This window comes from Cheilinus undulatus, linkage group 2 (assembly GCF_018320785.1).
Source record: "Cheilinus undulatus linkage group 2, ASM1832078v1, whole genome shotgun sequence".
Classification (NCBI taxonomy): Eukaryota; Metazoa; Chordata; class Actinopteri; order Labriformes; family Labridae; genus Cheilinus; species Cheilinus undulatus.
In genome coordinates, this window is record NC_054866.1 from 10085938 (window position 1) to 10106522 (window position 20585).

General features: G+C 39.2%; 1 protein-coding gene across 1 annotated transcript in view; it reads left to right on the plus strand.

Annotated features, from left to right (window-relative positions):
• pcsk7 (proprotein convertase subtilisin/kexin type 7) overlaps positions 1–16842 on the plus strand; it is a 30174-nt gene extending 13332 nt beyond the window's left edge. Inside the window, exons 8-17 of the mRNA XM_041802339.1 lie at positions 94–232; positions 820–920; positions 3578–3745; positions 5431–5535; positions 5641–5743; positions 8605–8761; positions 9242–9336; positions 9424–9529; positions 9888–10005; positions 11708–16842. Coding sequence (XP_041658273.1) covers positions 94–232; positions 820–920; positions 3578–3745; positions 5431–5535; positions 5641–5743; positions 8605–8761; positions 9242–9336; positions 9424–9529; positions 9888–10005; positions 11708–11986 — 1371 coding nt within the window. The 3' untranslated portion in view covers positions 11987–16842. The remainder of the gene's footprint in view (positions 1–93; positions 233–819; positions 921–3577; positions 3746–5430; positions 5536–5640; positions 5744–8604; positions 8762–9241; positions 9337–9423; positions 9530–9887; positions 10006–11707) is intronic.
• The last annotated feature ends 3743 nt before the right edge of the window (positions 16843–20585 follow it).

Genomic DNA, 20585 nt, shown 5'->3' on the forward strand with positions numbered 1-20585 from the left:
TGCTTTGTTTTTTCTGCATGTCAAAGCACTGTGTAAATCCTTGTTTTTAAAAGTGCTACACAATAAAGTTATAATTATTTTTCTCCCCCTCAGGCAGCACTGCAGCATGGGGTGATTGCAGGCAGGAAAGGCTTTGGGAGTATCTTTGTGGTTGCCAGTGGTAACGGGGGTCAATACGACGACAACTGCAACTATGACGGTTACGCCAACTCCATCTATACCATCACAGTTGGTAGGACTTGACGCCCCTTTTGTGTGTATGACTGTGTGCCTAGGACTATTGTAACCCTCTTGTTCCAGTGGTAAGCCCAAGGTGGAACTGCATTTTACCTGAATAAACTAGCTGAACAAAGAAGTCTGACTGTGTTGTCCCTGCCACACATGAATTTCTGAAACCTTTTAGATCATTTTGGGACATTCAGATCCGAAGATTTGCCAGAATGTCTTCGCAGCAGGAGATTAGCTCTGTTGGACAAGCTCTGTTGGGGTTAAAAGGAAAGGGAAAGTGTGTAGAGGATGACGTCTTAGGTAAAGCTGACTGTTCTTTATAGTTATATCAATTAACATTTACAAGTGTGTTTCTAAAACACAAACAACAGAAAAAACAAACTAACTGCCAACTGATATGAGCAGTGAAAAAATAATCACAAGAGGGGAAAAAAAGACCAGTTAAAATGCCAAACATGAGGTTTCATAATGGAAGTCCTCAAGTTAGTAGGTGACTTCATAGTGGCTATATCCACTTCTTATGTTTATCCCATGGTGTGTATTTGTGTTATAGGGCTGTTGATAATCACACTGTGTGTTTGTGTGTTGTAGGAGCAGTGGATGAGAACGGGAGAATGCCCTTCTATGCTGAGGAGTGTGCGTCAATGCTGGCTGTCACTTTCAGCAGTGGAGGGAACAAGCTAAGGAGCATTGTAGGTCTTCCTGGAACACAAACACTTATGAACATATTACATAAACAGCAGAAGAATTTGCAAGAAAATGAAGAAGGACTTTGTTTCACCATCTGCCTCTAGTAGTAGTTGGTGACTACTGGTGACTAAATGTGCATGCCCACTAAGCTATATACTTCATTGCTTTGAATGGCCCGTAATGAATAAGAATGTTTTTCCAAATGCCCAAGGTTTTTTTTTAAGGTTCTGCTCTTCCCTAAAGAGAGGGGTCTGGCTGCAGACCATACATTTCTGGTGGCTACTCAACACTGTTTGTCTCAGACATTAGTGCCGTAAATTGCCCGTAGAACTTATTTACAGTTTTAAAATATTCTTTAAAATTCGACTTAATTCAGAACCAAGTCTGGCAGTTATCTACATTGCAAACTTTACAGACTATGAGCATTTCATAAATAAAACTAAGAAAAAGGTCAGAGGTCTAATCCAGGATTAAATGATGCGTAGACCCATTTTAGATGAACGATGGCTAGCTTCAGCTTTGCTCGTTTTAGCTAAGCTACGTAAGTACAAGGCAATGTAGCTAAATTAGCTTAAGCAATGTGAGCTTTAGCAATCATAGCTAAGCTAACATAGCTATGTAGATAAAGTACTTATGCAGCATAAGTGGCTGCTTTGTGAGATTAACTTTAGCTACCTTAGCTACATAGCTTCGTTAACTATAGCTGAGTTACCTTAAGCAGACATAGCTAAAGCTGACGTAGCTTCATAGATAACATACCTACCTAGCACATGTAGCTGCTTTGTGAGCTTAGCTTTAGCTATATTAGCTTTGTGGCTCTGTTTGCTGCATAGCTTTGTTAGCTATAGCTAAGTGCGCTTTAGCAACATGAGCTTTAGCAAACATAGCTAAAGCTAACTAAGCTATGTAGTTGACATAGATACATAGTTACATAGCTGCTTCGTGATCTTAGCTGTAGATCTGTTAGCTACCTAGCTTATGCAGCTAACAGAGTAACATAAGCTACGCTTGCTGTGTTGGAATGTTTTCATGGAGGGCAAACTTTTTTCCTGTAAACTGACTATTTATTTGACTTGATTAAACATTTTGTAATCATGTATTTCAAGTCAGGTTTTTGACTTTAACTTTTGGTATCCTAACCCTTATCTTAACCGAAAATGGAAGTTTAATCTGATTTTATTTTGAAAGTTTTAGTGTGTATTTCAGTTCAGAGATATTCAGTGTCTTATGTGAATGGTCTGTGATTGTTGTTGTCAGTGCTGAATGGTCTGCAGCCAGACTGACTTTGACGCTTTTAGAAGGCGGTTGCCCAAATGGATATCAGACAAATCCCATGCAGTTAACAGGTGGACCAGTTTTGGCATGGCAAGTTAATAAAAACATTAATATGACCCAATATTAAAAGGAAACCAGATTTTGTTTAGTTTTGCTAAGTAATTCTTTATTCAAAGGCAGAATATGTCTTTTAAATGTGTACATTTCATTGTATGAAATCTCAAGTAAATAAAACAAAATGTACTGATCGTGAAAACTTTTCAGAGAGCAGCTCCACATCAGGACGACCACAAAACATCCAAAAACAACAACAGATGATGACATTAGCAGCAATCCAAATAAGCCACTCTCATCTATTTACTGGTATTTATTCCTGTCACCATAGCAACTCAGTTGTTTGGGTTGTCAGTGATGTGTTCATGAGAGAGCAATGAGATGAACCCAGATTAGCCCTCTTTGGACTCTCAAGAATAATCCCCATTGACCAAAGTACACAAACAGGCCGAGTCCTTACCACACACTGCCCATTACTGTTTTATTCTGAAGAAGCCATTTAGATTCTCTCAAGGAGAGCTGCCATCACTGATGCACTGTCTGGAAAATACAATGAGGAAATTCAGCAGTTATTAATAGAATATTTAAGGTGGGAGAGTCGGAAAATTTTCAGCACTTTTTCATTATATTTGAGTCGTTCTATTAAACCTTTCTGCACATTAATTTCTGTTATTTAAAAGATTACTGATAACAGACTTATTCTTTAAGGCCTTTTATATTCTAGTAAAAAATACAGGTTTTTGCCATCATCAAGCATCGCTACTATGTGCACTAAAAGTCTTTTTAAATTGAGATGTTATGTGGTCCTTGCTGGAGGATCTGACTCTCCTTCAGATCACACAATTATGCTGTAAAAAATCTGTCTTTTTCCTTGCATAAAGAGTCAATTTCCTGTATATACATCCTATCATCTTCCTCACATTTCTCTCTTTACTCTCCACATTGCAGTAGTAAAATAAAAGGGAGTTATATGTATGTAAACAGAACCAATCTTTTTCTTTTGTTTCTTTTAAACCAAACCCTTCTAAGCCTTTAAACTCCTGTCAAACAGTCTTTTAAATGTATACACATACTGTTGAGCTCTTTCGCTTGCAATAAATTTCTCATTTTGTTGTGATAGCTCAGTGACACTGGTGCCATCGACTGCTACTTTTGTAATAGACAGACTTGAATCGTCTGTCATAACCCCTAAAGTTTTGATGGATGTGTACATGCATGTGTAAGCACGAGGGTGGTCTCCAGCCAGAGCAGCACCTTGGAACTGTTTGTACTAAACGTAACTCTCTATGGCTCTGTCCTCTCCATTCATCCCTTGTGTCTGTCTGTGCAGGTGACATCAGACTGGTCCATGCAGCAGGGGACCGGCTGTACAGACTACCATACTGGCACATCTGCTGCAGCCCCACTGGCAGCAGGAATGGTGGCCCTCATGCTGCAGGTCCGGCCTTGCCTCAGCTGGAGAGACGTGCAGCACATCATTGCCTTCACCGCCACCAAGGTAGGCATGGCAACAGTTCTTGCTGCCTCATGTTTCTACAATAAGCAGGCAGGTGAAGACATGCTCCTGGATACTGTTGTCATTTACCATTGCTCTTACACTGTTGAAGATGTCTTTTGGAGGTCTCTACTCATCCTCAAATGCCGCCTATTCCATTTGTGTCCAATCCAAATGTGAAGTACTCACCAGAGGAAATTGCCTCCTCTCTTGTCAGTCTTTGCAAATCCACAGCACAATCTCTGGTTCATCACTGGCTCACCCCAGGAATGCATTGCTGCTCTGATGCATTCAAGACACAAAGCGAGTCTATTTCTGGTGGTTTTTGCAGACAAACAGCATCAGTCCACGAAGAGCAAATCAATCCAAACAGCTGGGAGAATGTGCCAGGCATGCAGTCAACATCCAAGTACAACCAAATGCACAGACTCTCAATAGTAAATCATCCCTATGTCAACATTATGTCACATTTGTTGGCACATGCAACAGGTTTTTTGGTCAGTCATCGGGTTACAGAGCTTCTACAGTACAACTGATGACGAAAAGTTGACTTTTGAGATGGTAAAACCACATGATTAAACATCAAAACTACACGATCCCTGTAGGAAACATAACCCTTTTAACATATGTATGTGCTCACTCAAGCAAAATAAAAATCTTGGAATAATATAGAAATGAATGGAAAATCAGCCACAGAAACGTAAAATAATCTATTGCTTGCATACTCTTCTGATGAGTCTCCAGCTGCTCTGCTGTGCTCTGCTCCAGAAACATTGCAGGCCGCGTCTTTTGCCCAGGGTGCTGAGTGCTCAGAACGCTGGACTACGATGGTTATGAATTGAAAAGCGCTGCAAGGGTTAAAAAAAGCTAACTATGGACACAGGCCCTCAAGTTGCACTCACTCTGGTCGTATTTGAGCCAAAAAAGGAAATAATCTCAACGTAATCTTCCCACAATTAAGGAAAATAGATTTGCTGAAATAACTCCATGATGCAGATTCGTGCAAGTAAAAAGTCAAGCTTTGTCAGTTCTCTCCTTTAGAGGAAATCATCCATATTTCATTTTCAGAAGGAAGAATCAGTTGAGCTCAGATAGATTATCAAACTTATTTGAACAACTGATCCATTAGGTAACAATGTTTCAGCACTGAAAATACCATCTTAGTGGAATGTTTAGTCTAACTCAGGTGATAGGATTTACAGAAGCACGTCTTTATTATGTAGTTTCTTTAGAATGTATGTTAAAGTCTTTATAGAGTATGAAACCAATGAACACTGATGCCTCTTTAGGACATACAAAAGCAAACAAGACCAATTGAGACAAGGTTTTCAGTCTATCTATAATCACTTCAGTGTGTAAAATTGCTGCAGCAGAGTAGGTTTCAGACAATAGAGATTAAAAGCATGCTGAAGAACTTTGTTTACATTAAGACTCTCAGTGAGAGATTGTTAAAAGACTGCAGGATACAGATAATACTCCTGTGTGTTACTAAAGTGTATAAAGCCAAAAAAAACAGATGAAAACAGGGCCTTACTAAGTTCAAAAGGAGCAAGATTAGCTTACGAGCATGATGGACTCCATTGCATTTTCTTTTGGAAGTAAATCCTAGCAGATTTTCATTTCTGTGTTTTAATATTAAATCTTAAAGTGAACTTGGCTGTGTCGTGGTCATGTGTGTCTTTAAACAGTGTGACAACAGTGCAGACTGGAGAGTCAATGGTGCTGGATTTTACCACAGCCATCAGCACGGCTTTGGCCTGCTGAACGCGTGGAGACTCGTCAATGCTGCAAAGGTACACGTGTTACTACAAACAAGGGCGACTGCAGTGGTCTGCTTAAAATCAAGATTTATTGAATCTACTATCAGGGTCTAATACTTCTCCCTCTTTTCTTTTCAGGTTTGGGAGTCTGTGCCGTTTCTTGTGTCCTATCAGAGCTCGGTGATAAAGGAGGACGCATCCATCCCTAGTTATCCTGACCAGCTGACCCGCACTTGGAAAGGTAACTCTATCTCCTCCTTTCTGACTCTCAGCTCTGTGTTGGACAGCTGCTTGTCCAGTTTACATTCTGCACCACATAGCTCCCTCCCCCTCTGCCCAGCCTGCCTCCTCTTCAGCAAGCCTGCCTCTCCATATTTGGTAATGTTCTCCTTTTTGTCAGCTCCTGCGTCAGCAATGAAATACTGTGTGAGATTTTTCTTGTCGACCTCTAGTTATTTTAACCTTTCTTTCCTGAAATCTCTCTCTATTTAACAACTCTTAAGCTCATTTCTTTTTGATCTCTTTCATTGTCCACTGATTTGATCTGTTTGTTCTCTATAACATACGCTGTCTGTGACCTCACAAACTCTTCCTTCTACCTTGATCTGTATATTTTCCCTTTTTATGGCCTCTCTCAGTCAGGGCCGCAGCCTGAGACGAGTACATGTGTGGTCTATTGAAACATGAGGTTCTTAGGGAAGAGCAAACACTTTCTGAGCTAAAAAACTGATTTAAACTAATATGCAGTCCAGTTAGTTTTGCCAGTGATTAAGTTCAAGTTCACTTGCTACACTTTTCAGGGCTTTTTTTGCTCTTGTAGTTTTATGTTGTTTGCCTGCTGACTGTATCAGGAATGCATGTGATTAGCCGGATTAGAGGGTAAATTCTGATCCCTTTGTCACTGGCACCAGAATTACAAGTCAATTAAACAAATTATTAATATTTTTTTTATAATTTCAGGCCCAGTATTACCCTCTGTCAGAACTGCAATGCAGCGGCCACCACTAGTAGCCACTAGTTGTTCTTAAAGACTCCTGCCTTGCTGCCACAATGCCCTTTGCTCTGATATAAACCACTGTTAATTGCTATTGCACTGACAGCATCTCGTAAAACAGCCTGTTGTACAGAGGCTGTGTCAGATTAATCACACATAACTGAAGAGGAGAGTAACATAACAAAGAGGGAGAAGTCTGGGTGAGCTAGCGCTGCCAACGTTAGCCAAGTTCTTTAAACCGACTTTGCATCAATACCATATAAAGTTGGTTTACTGGTACTGTTGAGTCAAACTACAGATTTGTGGACTAGTAGCCTTAAATAAATGTAAAGAATAAATAAATCAGATGAATTATTAATATATTGAATATTTTAAGCTGTAAAATTCAAACTAATACAGTTAAATGTAGAGATAGGGTTAAAAACATCCTTAAAATTGAACAGTCATGGACATAGAACTCATGGTATGCATTTCCAGATGCATTTAAAAAATTAATACATTTAAATTTTCCTCAATTTTTATCATTTTTATTGTGAAACAATTAGATATGTAAATAATATATTTTTAGTAGCCATAATCAACCTGAAGGGAACATCCCCAGTGCAAGTGCACCTGGAACTTTTAAACTGATGCACAGGTAATGCTGGAGACAAGCAGCATTCAGGAGCTGATCAAATCCCTTCTGCTGAAAGTTTGTGCTGGAGGTGCTGAACTTTTAAGACTGTCACCTTCCTTTTGATGCTGCTACGGTACCAGCCTAGGCATGCATGAACTTTGTGTTTGTTTCTTTGGAAACTTAAAGATTGTTTGCAATCATGTGACAGCCATAAGGAATGGATGGAAACAGAGGAAATTTAGCTCCAAATGGACCTGTGCACTGCACTTATCAGAAAATTTATACATACATTGAGTATGATTCCTACACTTTAAAGAAAAGTGATTTTTTGCCACAGTTTGAATTATTTACCTGGTGTGGTAAAAGTCAATATCACAAATACTAAACCCTGCAGGCATCCTAGTGTCGTCCATCCTGATGAAGGGAAACAAAGGTCCTGAAAGGTCTTGTACCAAGCTAAGAGGCTAGCTGAGCCCCTTTAACAGAATTAACAGAAATTAACAGAATTAACAGAAAATCCCCATTTTGTCACAAACATTCTTTTAATTGAAAGGGGATTGTGTATGTCTAAAAACAGGACTTTAGAGGTGTTTTGAATTAGTTATTTTAAATCAAATTCCTGCTCGAAACCCAGAAAATCAGAGCATTGTACATGCATTTAAACTCCTCAAGTACCACCACAGGGGATTTTTTTCAAGAAGATAGCATTTGTATTGATGAAACCATCTCCACTAAATCCTTTTATTTCCTCTCCTCCTTGTTTAGTTCTGTCACTCATTTCCTTTTACCCTACGGATGTATGTTCTCTTCTTTCTTTATCGCCTTGTCTTCACCCTTAGCACTCAGTTTCTACTTGTCTCATATCCTGAAAGTCTCTCCCCACCCGTCACTACTCGTGTCCCCTGATGATCTGCCCTACTCTCCTTACTTGTGTTTACACTCCTTGCTCCCTCTTCACTTTGTGTCCCTCCCTGCCCCCAGGATTTGGGCGGCACTACATGGCCAGAGAGCACCACGGCTCATTAGTAGTCATAGCCCAGGAAATACCGAGAGTTTCAGTCAAGGGGAGGAAGGTGGTCAGACTGAATGATATCAATCTCAAGAACAAAAGAAATGGAGAAGTTTGATAGTGACTGATTTTCTTAAGAAGTGTTGATTCAGAATTTTTGCCAGAATTGTATCAGTCTTATACCAATGATAATAATAATAATAATAATGTAAGAGAAACACTCAAAACTAAGTTCAAAAACACCTGAAACCTTCCACAGGAAAATAGGTTAATTGGCAACAGGTGATAGCACCATGATTGGGTAAAAGGAGCACATTTTTTATTCACTTAATTCATGATGTCCCGACTTTTTCAGAACTGGAGTTTTTCATCTTAAGGAGTTTATTAACAGTTTTCAGTTGCTTTTAAATGAATCTCGAATGAGACACTGTTCAAACTGTCACGTAAACATTCACTCACTGAGCTGCTCTCTCTCTCCTTCAGTCTCATCAGCTGATCTGAAACAGTCAGGGATGGAGACCCTGGAGCACGTTGCCGTTACCGTGACAATAACCCACCCTTGCCGTGGCAACGTGGAGATTGTGCTGGTCTGCCCCAGTGGTATAACTTCAGTCATCGGGGCACGCCGTGCCGTTGACAGGTACAGACAAACACACATGGAAAGTCTAAAGACCATTATTAGATATTTTTTCTTAAAGCAACAGGAAAATAATCAGACGGTGTCTGCCCTCTCTAGGTGGCAGAAATAAAAATGATTCATCTTCCACATAATGCATAATGGATTTAGAATGATCACAGTTTGAGAACAATATTTAAAGGCTGTTTTTGTTTATTTGTTTTTTAAGGTTGAACAGTATATTTATTTTTCCAAATGAGTTTGTTGGCATTTATAATCTAACACCAGAAATAAAATGGCTAAAAACAGGGCATATGACTACCTGATTAGCAAAAAATTTCCAGGAAGCACGTCCCTGGATCTTCCAGAGTTGGTGCTACACCCCAGATATTTCCTAAATCTGGCACTGCCCCTTCTGCTACAAATCGATGTATAAACTATTACAATATGAAAGTATTCCAACATGAATCCTGAGTTTTTCTTTCCTCTCAATCTTTTGCACAGGGACCCTGCAGGCTACCAGGACTGGACTTTCTCAACTGTGCGCTGCTGGGGAGAGAAAGCTGAAGGCCTGTACATGCTCAAGATCTCAGACCACAGTAAGGCACCTTTCACTAACTCACACAACTGACAAATACTGTGAACACTGTCCCTGCATGCACTGATCGTCTTCTCTGCAACTGCAGAAGAACCATCAATGAAGAAGTGTGCTGCTATAGGAGTGTTAAAGCAGTGGGCGTTGACCCTGTACGGTTCTTCTATGACCTTCAACGAAGTCAAAGAAAGACAGAAGTAAGATTTCAAGAAGAATTTTAATGCTACCCTCAAGGAGCTGTTAGTTACTTTTTTCCTTGTACATTTAAGGGTTTTTGTGTATTTTTCCTTTTTCATTTTGTATTTCATGAAGAAAGAATGAAATGTGAATCAGAAATACTATATGACCTTTTTGCATGCAAATGTTGGCTTTACCATACCATGTAGAATGTTTTATGGCTCAGTAATGGGTTTTAATTGTCTTCATAACTTTCATTCTGATGGCTCATACTTAATAAAAGCAAGTGAATAGCTGGTAAACAACATTAAAGGTCTTGACTGGTCTAAAAGCTTGAAAAATGTGCTGTGTGTTGACTGGCTGTGCGCTGATTCACAGGTTGGTGGAAGAAGCTATGAGTGGAAAGTATCTGGACAGCAGCTTCTCTCTGCCCTGCCCACCAGGCCTGAACATCCCTCCAGAGATAGTCAACCCATTCACCTCCAACAGTCTGAAGGTAAACAGTGATGACCCAAAAACAGCACCTATTATATTTATCAAGCATTTAATCTATCAAAGTAATGTGAGTTTAATTATCAATTTCTCCCATTTTTTACACAAGAGAGGTGCATTAAATTGGAAGAACAGTAATTTGTTGGGGTTTGGCTTCTGCCCTTACTGCAAGCGTACTATTCAAAAGTAGGAAAAGGGCTAATTAAACATGGCTGTGTGCAGTAGAGCTGAATCATTTTGAAACTAGAATGGCCGTCTGAGGTGGCAGACCCACGCCTAAGCAGCGCCACCGAGGAACTCAGGCTCTCATTGATAACTATGGTGTTCAAAATTTGAAGTGCAAGAAAAAATGAATGGGTGCACGGATCATCACCAAAATCTAATCAACTCTTCCCTGTTACTATCCCAATATTCCCTGAAAGTTTGGTGAAGATCCGACTTTCCGTTCTCGAGTTATCTTGTATACATACAAACAAACAAAGATACGGAACCCTTTACATAACCCCCTGCCAATTTCATCGGTGTGGGTAAATAAATTGTAACTGCAGTAATTTGACTCATATTGCCAGTTGGATCCAAGTTGTTGCATTGAAAGGGATTATCATTTTTATGTTACTCTCATTTTAATTAAGAAAAACACACAAAAATAAGCGAAGTAGGAGTTTTTGCAAACTACGGATTACCACTGAAATATGAAGAAACAACAGCTTCATATTTACAAAAGTTCATTATTAATTCAGTTTCACATCTATCACTGATGAATCAGGCTGATGTATGCCTTCAGGCGCGGCTTCTTGTTCTTGAATTCAGGTCCATATAAATGTCAGGTTACTGATAAATGTCAGGAAACGAAATATCCATGGTCAACTGTGTCAGTATAGATCTCTGTCAATCCAAATCCCTATCCCTAATTTAAGAGGATTTAAGAGGAAGTGGGTGAAAACGGGAGAAAACTGACAGCTGTGTCGTGTGCTACATTGTCTCTGTAAACCACTGATCATCAACTGGAGGCCCGGGGGCCACCTCAGGCCCCCCACAGCTTCCCATCTGGCCCACAGAACATCATTGTATCTTGAAAATGTTTTTTCAGTATTCATAGCATGTTTTCATTTTTTTTAAAATCCCTATTAAAGGAACCCCCAAAATAAGGGAGATTAACACTTTTTTTTTAAAGTTTGATGAGTTTTACAAAAATCCACCTGTCCGCCATTATTAGTAAATAAGATGCATGATAACCCAGAAATATGTGGCTAAAATATCTTAACCGCCTCCTTGTGGTTGGCTTCAGCACACACCAGAATTCATGCTAAAGATTAAAAACAAGGAGCATTTCAAAGGAAATTAAATCATTTCAGTAGAATAAAATGTGCATTTATTTTTAGCTTAGTTGATGGTCCGGCCCCCACAGTGTCCACCAAGAAAAAACTGGCCCTTTTAAAAATGTAGTTGTTGACCTCTAATGTAAACCCTCTTTTGTATACGTAGCTCCGACCTTTCAGGACAGATAAGTAAGTTTGGCACCACTACGAAAGGGTGCCAGAAGTTTGACATTACAGGTCAGTTATTTGGGACCTTTCCAACGATTGATTATGGAAGCATAAATAAATGATTACCATGCTGTACGAACTAAACCAAACTGCTCAGTGGAAATAACTTTTAAGTATTTTAGTTGTAATAATCCTTCTCTTACTCTTTACCTTCTCCAGTTCCTGCTGTTGCTGGGCTGCTTCGCTCTTTTCTGGTCCCTCTACTACACACTGGAGGTCACATTCGCTCACCTGAACCTGCGAGGCCTTTTCTGCATAGGCAGGAGGCGTGGCACTCACCGGACCAAGCGAGGACACCGAGGGAGAGGACTAGAGGAGGCATTAGACGAGGAGGAGGATGGGGAGGAAGACGATGGGGACTCAGGAGTGGAGCTGCATGCGGTGCTGGACTCCGAGGCCAAAGTGTCACTTTTAAACGGAGAGCAGACGGCAACATAGCACTGAGCCAGACTATTGTGCTCTCCGGGCATCTCAGGCTTGAACCCACTAGTCCCGATACTCACAGTCTGCCATACTGCCTCTGGCCCCGCCTACTACTGAGCGACACTCAGCCGAACCACTACCCTGATGACAATACAGATAACATTTTATTTGGAGACTAATGAACTACATGACCTCTTACTTTCTACTGGGCAGTCATATTTTATTTATTAATTCCAATGTTTGAGATTTTACTGCAGCTTGTACGTGTTGCATTATGTTAAAATCTACAGACAAGAAACTTTTAGTCTAAAAACTGATGCAGCCACAGTGGCCTATGACCAGGTTTTAATCACAGCAGAGAGGTTATGTCCATTTTATGCAGGTCTTGAACACTGATATGCACTACCAACACACATTATAGCTGTTTACATGAGACAGCACTGATCTGTAAACAGAGACGTCAGTCTGCAGCATCATTTACAGACTTCACTGGTAAACTGAGTTACATAAGGACATGATAAAAACACATTTTTCTTTTCACTCCACCTAAGTGCATAACTGAGACACTCCCCCTCCTTATGAGCCCCCTCTTCCTCTCTTTCAGATGCTTTTTTATTTAGTTTCTTTATTTTCTTTAATGAAAAACCAAACCGAAACACTAAACTTTAGGACAACATGTAGTAATGCTGCTCAGACTTCTTTATGTTGAAAGCCTCTCAGACACGACTTCACACCAATAGTTTTCTATCACTCCAGTCTGTTGCAAATTGTATTATTTTGCAGGAAGTTTTATAAAAATTTGCTGACTACTATAGTTAAGTAATGATCAGATGCATCAAAAACCTCATATAACTTGAGAAGGAATTAACAGGGATGCACAATATTGGATTTTTGGCGATATCCAATATGCAGATATTTACTAACTAATTTAAGCAAAAAACAGTATCAATACTGATATATAAACGTAGTTCAGACCTTATACTTCAGTCCTTAAAACATACTAAAGAGTTACTAAACCCCAGTGTTTCAGCTGAGGTGCCTCAACTCTGGAATTTCAACAAATACCCTGAGAATGTAATGAAAAAGGTCTTGAGGGAGGGGGGCTAAGGCAAGTCCACTCCCACCTTCCTACTGTCCCTATTCAGCCACAACATCATTCACTCCATGCCGCTCCTTGGATTTGATCTTTAGCCAGAGGAGAAGCAGTTTTTTATGTTGTTGAGCACATTTTTAGAAAAACATGATTTATATGCAATTTCTGTCAACAGCTCTACATTCCCTAAAATCCTACAGTGGGACAGCAATTTCTCTGATTGGTTCGTCCCACCTTTACACACCAAACATCTGCATTATGTCCAATTCAAACCTCCAGTTTTTACATATAGCAGCTTGGCTGCAATCCGCCAGTGAATTGCACTGTGGATCAGATTGCCTCCTATCTAGTCAGTTCCACTGCTGTCGTCCAGTCTGGCTCTGGTACATCCCTGTAGTGCTGATTCGCGAGGCTTCGTTGGAGATGGCTGCCAGTCTAATTTTTCCGCGTTAGCCACTGCAAAACCACAAACATCCACATTGAGCAGATTGATCCAGACAGCCAGAAAATCATGAAAAGTATCCAGTCAACTTCAAAGTACAACATGATGCACTGACTTCTGATTTTAAATAATCAATATATCAATATTTTGGCTCATACTTCAGCTCAAGCAAAGGGTCATTAAGAGGTCAGTAGGTCACAGAGCTGCAACAGCACCATTGACAAGGAAAAGTTACATTTTGAGGTGTAATGAAACAGAGTATTTCACATGAAACCTTAGATTCTTTATAGCAAACATTAACCTTTTAACTTCATAATGTACTCAACCATGACAGAAGCAATAAATCATGGAATCATGACAAAATGAACAGCAAGTCAACCCCAAAAAGGTGAAATAATCTGCAGTTGACATAATATCCCTGCATGAATTGTTGTGCATCGTTCAAGGCATGATTCCAGTCTGTCAGGTCGCTCACCTTTGGTCAGAGCAAAACTGCGGTGCAGCTGCTGTATGTGGAATTACAGGTCAAGCTACTACTGAATTTAATGATGGGGGGGGGTTGTTTTGTTTTTCTACAAAAGACAGTTTAAATGGTGAAATGACTATAACTGGTCATGTAGAAGACACAAGCAAGTTTATAGTGACCTTGTTTCAAAGCAGGGAGTTATTCATGACTTCATGCAGCAGCACTACATTACCTACAATGTGAAGTGCCCTGTAGTGTCATAGATCACAGAGATGTCCCTGGGGGTTTAGTTACTCTTTAACATTTAAGGATGAACAAAGAAATAAAGTTCAGTCCTTTTAACATACATGAAGGTTTAATAGTGAGGATGAAAAAGAAAAAAGATGTCAGCTGACTTCAGTCTGTTAGTCCTGCCTAAAATGCCACAAACCCATTTATACATATGGCTGATATCATTTGTATATATCTGCAGGAATTTGCATTTCTGCCAATCCTGAAAATGGAATTTTTAAGCTCATATCTGTGAAACTGATATCATACCGGTAATATTGTGCATCCCAAGGTATTAACAAAAGTTTTTAGAAAATGATAAGACTGTTTTGATTGTGCCTGATTGTAGGGAGTGCTGCAGCACTCTCCAGACCTTTTCCTCAATAGCCCTACCAGTTCCTCAAACCATGTGGTGGTAGGTTACAGTTTAGATCCAAGGTTCCCAAACTTTTTATCCTGTAACCCCGTATAATGTCACACACACTTAAATTGTGCCCTTGGTATTAGATTTCAAATAGTATATATATTTTTTCCAATAATGGCTAAGATATACTGCTTGAAATGATTTAAATTGTTCCTCTGTTTTTGGAAGATATCGGACAGCCACCATTTCACCAATCCATGTTCCAGCAACCACTGTAACTAGACTGTGGAGGGTAGCATTTATCCTTACCTGCTTTCTCCGTGAATGTGGCCTTGTTTGAAAATCTGCTTATGCATTCGCAGTCATGTGTATAAGTTTTAGGCATGTAGGCCACTTAGGATTCATCACAGAGCTGATGTGCCACAACCTAGGCTGGAGTAGAAGGGGGTGGGCGGGTAGAGACTAGCCCGATACAAGTCTACACGTGTGTCAATCGGCAGCCAAGGTCAAGCTTGACGGCATTTCTTTGGTCCAAGGATTTTCACCCCTTGAGATTGCCAGCAGTTTTCGGGTTGTTGTGGCATCTACAGCAGGATCAGGAGCTATTGGCAACCCTACTATCCGCTTTGATGGTACCCTAGGCCATGCTTACTCGCCACTTCCAGCCCTGACTCTGCCCTAGCGATATGGACTGTTATTTTCTCAACAGAATAATTTCCCTTGCCCTTGGCAATATACAAAGACATCCAGAGCATGACCAGGGTTGTGTCAATCCTCCATCCTGCCTGATGGTGCCCTTGGGAGAGTTCTCGCGCCATTACAGGCCTTACGTCAACCTAAATTTTTGGCCCAAACATGCCTGAAAGTTCTGCACAATACTGTATGTCCCGTCAATGTGTGACTGCCTGCATGTTGTTATACACCAATTCATCTGACAAACATTTCATAAGAAGAGAAATTATCAATTAAATCATCCAAAGTGAGGACAACGACCAGCTTTGGGTTGCACCAGCTATGCATAAGTTCAAGCCTAGTCCTGAACTTATGCAGAGCTTAGCTCTGCTGAAATTTAAGGTGTAGAAACAGTGGAGATAGTTTAAATGTAGGCTTAAGTTATAACTTAAATTGTACACCTACCTCCTACTAGGTCTAAAGTCCAGCAGTGGCCATTTTCCATGAGCGGAGATCATTTCCACCATCCATCGATAAATTATCGTATGATATTGACAATTTCACCCCTCAATGTGTGTTGTTTTTTAAACTGGCTCTAGGTTTATGGTGTTGGCTCTGGTCCTATTATTTATAGTCCCTGGACTAGGCAAAATGTCCTAATTTGTATATCTGCACTTAAGCCGCTGTATGAGCTCTACTAGTTCAGATGAACCTTAAATCTCTGTGGTACAACCAAAAAGTGGCCCAACTTAAATGACAACTTGACTAGTTGTAAAGTCAGGTTTAGTGTGGACGCCGTAACTGAAGACATAACTCACTCATAGCTGGTGCAACAGGCTGCAGACCTGCAGTTTGAGGGCAGGTTTACACTTTCTATTAGGATTAGGCCTCAGATAGAGAAAGGGTCAGGTATGAATGGAGAGCCTTCTAAAGTGGCTTCAATGTATTATCACTGACATGATTGAAATAATGAGTATTAATACAGACAGTCTGGGTATTACTGTGTACCTGACAAAGAACTGAGGTCAGAGTCTAATAGGACGTGTTCACAGACACCTGTTGGGCAGGAAAAGATCATAAACTTGTGCACTAGGAAAAGGTTTGAATCCGCTGTTTGTGTGAGCTTGTACACTCCTTAGTGTGTGTGAAATCAGTGTGTGATGTGATGTGTGAGTGTGCTCAAATATACGAGGTCTTCCATAAAAAAAAGTGCCCTCAAATGGAAGAAAGGCGCTGGTGTATTTTAGGGAAAAGATTTTATTTTTTCTGAGGTGTTATTTTTTATTCTGCATTTTATTTTTTAAGTCTGGGGTTTCTTAATCATCTGAGGGTTTTCAACCAACTACTGGTAAAAACTTGAAGTGGGATTTTCAAGTGTGGTACTTGTATTTTTATATGAAGTGTAATATATACACCAAGTGTTCCTGCTGTACAGATATATTCTGTGTTTAATGATTTCTATAAAGTGTTTTTAAGAATGTATTTAAGAGTTCTATTTTTATGTAAACGAGTGTTTGGGGTGAATTTGGAAACTGTGTTTTGCTGTGCAAGTCACAGGTGATCTGAATGGTAATAAAACTGTTGTATGAAAATTAAAGTGTCTGTTGGGTATAGGGCCATATTTTTGTAGTGAAAAATGATACTAGAGCCCTGCGCAGGGAAATTAGGCAAATTTGCATGCAAAGCCCCCCCCCCCCAATAACTGCATAATGGCTCAGTGTCTCTGCACACCAGTGCCATGATTGGGCTACAACATAATAAGGGGAGTAGTAAAGCTGTGCCTTTTGACTCTTGACACAGTTTTAGAGCATGCACTTTATTGTAAAGCTTTAAAAAAAATATCACACCTTGGCTGCACAGAGAAGGACACATATGCAAACATGTTTACACAGCACCACCAACTACACAGCAAATAAACCGTGATTTCTAGCACCAACGTGTGACATATCTCCTGTGCTTTTGTTTAATATGAGCAAGGAGAAGGGCTTTTAAAAGAGCTTACTTTAGTCGGGGATCATGGAGCAGACATATCATCACATCCAGTTTCCTTGAGGTTGTGTTTCAACAAAGCCAAGTTATTTTCCAGCTCTGTCACTTTCTCTCTCAGTCATGAAGAAAAACCAGACTCACGAGCCCAGTGTACGGTAGTTTCTGTGTGTTTGAGAGCAAAAGCTGTCTCCTCTTTGGCATTCTGGCTGAGTAGGTGTGTGTAACACCGTGGAAGTGAGGCATGATGTAATCCTGCTCATGCATGCTCAGCTCTTCTCAGTGTCTTTCCCATACACTAAGAGTTTTGGATGTAAATTCTGAACTTGTTCAATATTTCTGATCCCAAGTCAGAGCAGCTTGAATTGTCTCTCAAACTGGTTGGCAAGGGAAAAATCACTCAGGAAAATCTGCTAAGATAATCTTTAGAATCATCTGATAATCAGGCCTTTGCTGACGTAAGGGCATAAGGTCCAAAATCAGTACAATTGTAAAGTGGTATGCACCTGACATCAGTTGCCCAGTGACTAAATTTGGCTTTTGTATCCTGTCAGTGGTGGCCACTGTATCATAAGTGTTCTCCCAATCTATTAGTCAGAAATGTAAAAATTAAAGCACTGTATAGCTCAGTGGTTCTCAAATGATGTGGCAAGTCACTTACCATGAGGTAACTCTAAGTGTGCCTTGGGAATTTGTACCACAATACATTATTACTACAACTTTATGTCCAACTTTAAAACAAGTGCAATAACCAGGCCTGCCCACAGATTTGGCTGGGCCCCTGAAAAAAGCCCCAGAGTACGACGGAGTATTAGGGCCACACGAAGAGAAAAAAAAAAAAGATTTTTTTTTTTAATTTATGAGAATTAATTCATAATATTATGAGAATAAAGTCATAATATTATGAGAAAAAAGTCATCATATTATGAGAATAAAGTCGTAATATTACGAGAAAAAAGTCCTAATATTACGAGAATAAAATATTACAAGAAAGACAGTCTGCCACGGCGCCTCAGATCTATGACGGAGTATTGTCCTGATTCTGATAATAATTTGATGCTGATGTGCCAAAAGATGAAGTATTTCCTTATTTGTGAAACCGATACTAATAGCTTCACAAGATGCTCAACATTGCTCATTTTAACTAAGGCGGCACCCCAGCAGACTTTCTTTCTTGTAATATTTCATTCTCATAATATTAAAACTTTTTTCTCATAATATTACAACTTCATTCTCGTAATATTATGATTTTTTTTCTCATAATATTATGAATTTATTCTCGTAATATTACAGGTTTTTTTTTTCGTAATATTATGACTTTATTCCCTTAATTTCAAAAATCAAAATGTGAATTATTGCATTGCATTAATTAATATGATATAATTAATATTTAATTAATAATATAATTAACATTAATATAGCATTGGTGCTAGCATCCTGGCTAACAGTTTCCTCATTTTTAACCAAAAAGCATGGCAAGCTATTATTGGGTTTAGGTGTTGAAATAATTTATTTATGCTACATTTAACCAAGGTAACCACCTTTTCTGCACTTTTTGACACATCTTTTGACACCTTAAACCCATTTTTGACCTTTTTGGTATTTTTGCCACTTTTTTAGCTACTTTTGACCCATTTTTTGTCACAATTTTGGAACTTTTTTTGCCACTTTAAACATGTTTTTTCAACACCATTTTGCCACTTTTGCTATAGTTTGGCATTTTTTTTATCACTGCTTTCAACTTTCAACCCCTTTTTACCACCTTTTTGTAACTTTTAACCCATTTTGCCACTTTTTTCAATTTTCACCAGATTTTGCCTCTTTTTTTTGGCGACATTTTGGCCAACCTTTGCCAACCTTTTTTCATGACTTTTGACCCCTTTTTACCACCTTTTTGCAACTCTAACCCTTTTTGACACTTCCAAACCATTTTTGCCCCTTTTAACCCATTGTGTGGCCACTTTTTGCCCAATTGTGGCACATTTTTTAAATCATTTTTAACCCTCTTTGCCATCTTTTTACCATTTTTGTCATTGTTTCATTTCTTTTTGCCCAGTTTTGCCACCATTTTTTAAAAAGCTCACCTTAACCCATTTTTGCCCTTTTTTTTTTCCCACTGTTTGGGCACTTTTTGCCCAAATTTGCCCCATTGAAAAATATATTCAATAATTTTCAACTCATTTTTGCCATTTTTTGACCATATTTTGGCACTTTTTTCCCAAATTTGCCACATCAACCTATTTATTACAATACAATACAATACATTAATAACTTTATTCACCCCCAAGGGGAAATTAACTTGTGTGGAGTCTCATGTAGTCATCTGTTTATAGCAGAATTATAGAGTCTGATTGCTGAGCGTATAAAAGATCTTCTATATCTTTCCGTCCTGCAGCGAAGAGAGAGGAGCTGTCCACCGTTGTTGTTTTTTTGGTCATTTAAGGTGATATGAAGCGGATGATCCATGTTCCCCTGAATGGCCTCTACCTTCTTCAGTGTGCATCTCTCCACCTCATCCTCCAATGAGTTCAACTTGATTCCAACCACGGAGCCAGTTTTTTTCACCAGTCTGGTCAGACGTCTTGCATCCTTGTGTTTTACACTGCCTCCCCAGCTGACTGCAGCATAAAACAGAACACCTGCCACCACGGACTGATAAAACATCTGCAGCATCTTACTGCAGATGTCTATTGATCTGAGTCTCCTCAGGCAAAAGAGGCAGCTCTGCCCCTTTGGTAAATGAAGTCTACATTTTTTATTATTATTTATATATATATATTCATGTTTATATTATATTTATTATTGTCTCCTTTTATGCAACTATTCAGTTCTTCTCAATTAAAATTGTCTCAGTATCTTCTAATATATTTGCTGGCATCCTGATATTTGTGTACATTATGGGCTAGCTATGAAGTTGAAATTACTTCCCTAATCATTTAAGAATACTGTTAACCAATAAAAATGTTGTTCTATTTGAATGGGATTGCATAGTTAAGGAAGCTATATTGTACCAAAAGATAAACAAATAAAACTATTTTTTGTTGTTTGATAAGAGTGTCTATAATTCAGGTTAAATATATTAGTTATCACAGTTTCCCCAGTTGGCTGGGGCCCAGAAAGCTCTCCTCTTTTTACCCCCTTATGGGTACCCTTGGCTGTAACATTATATAAAAAGTCTATTTTGTATGGATATGAATACGGTGTACCTTAAGATTTTGACAACTTTAGGTGTGCTTTGGGCGAAAAAAGTTTGAAAACCACTCATATAGCTGATTTAAAGTCATAAATGTCAAACATAATCCAGTACTGCTGAGTGTAAAG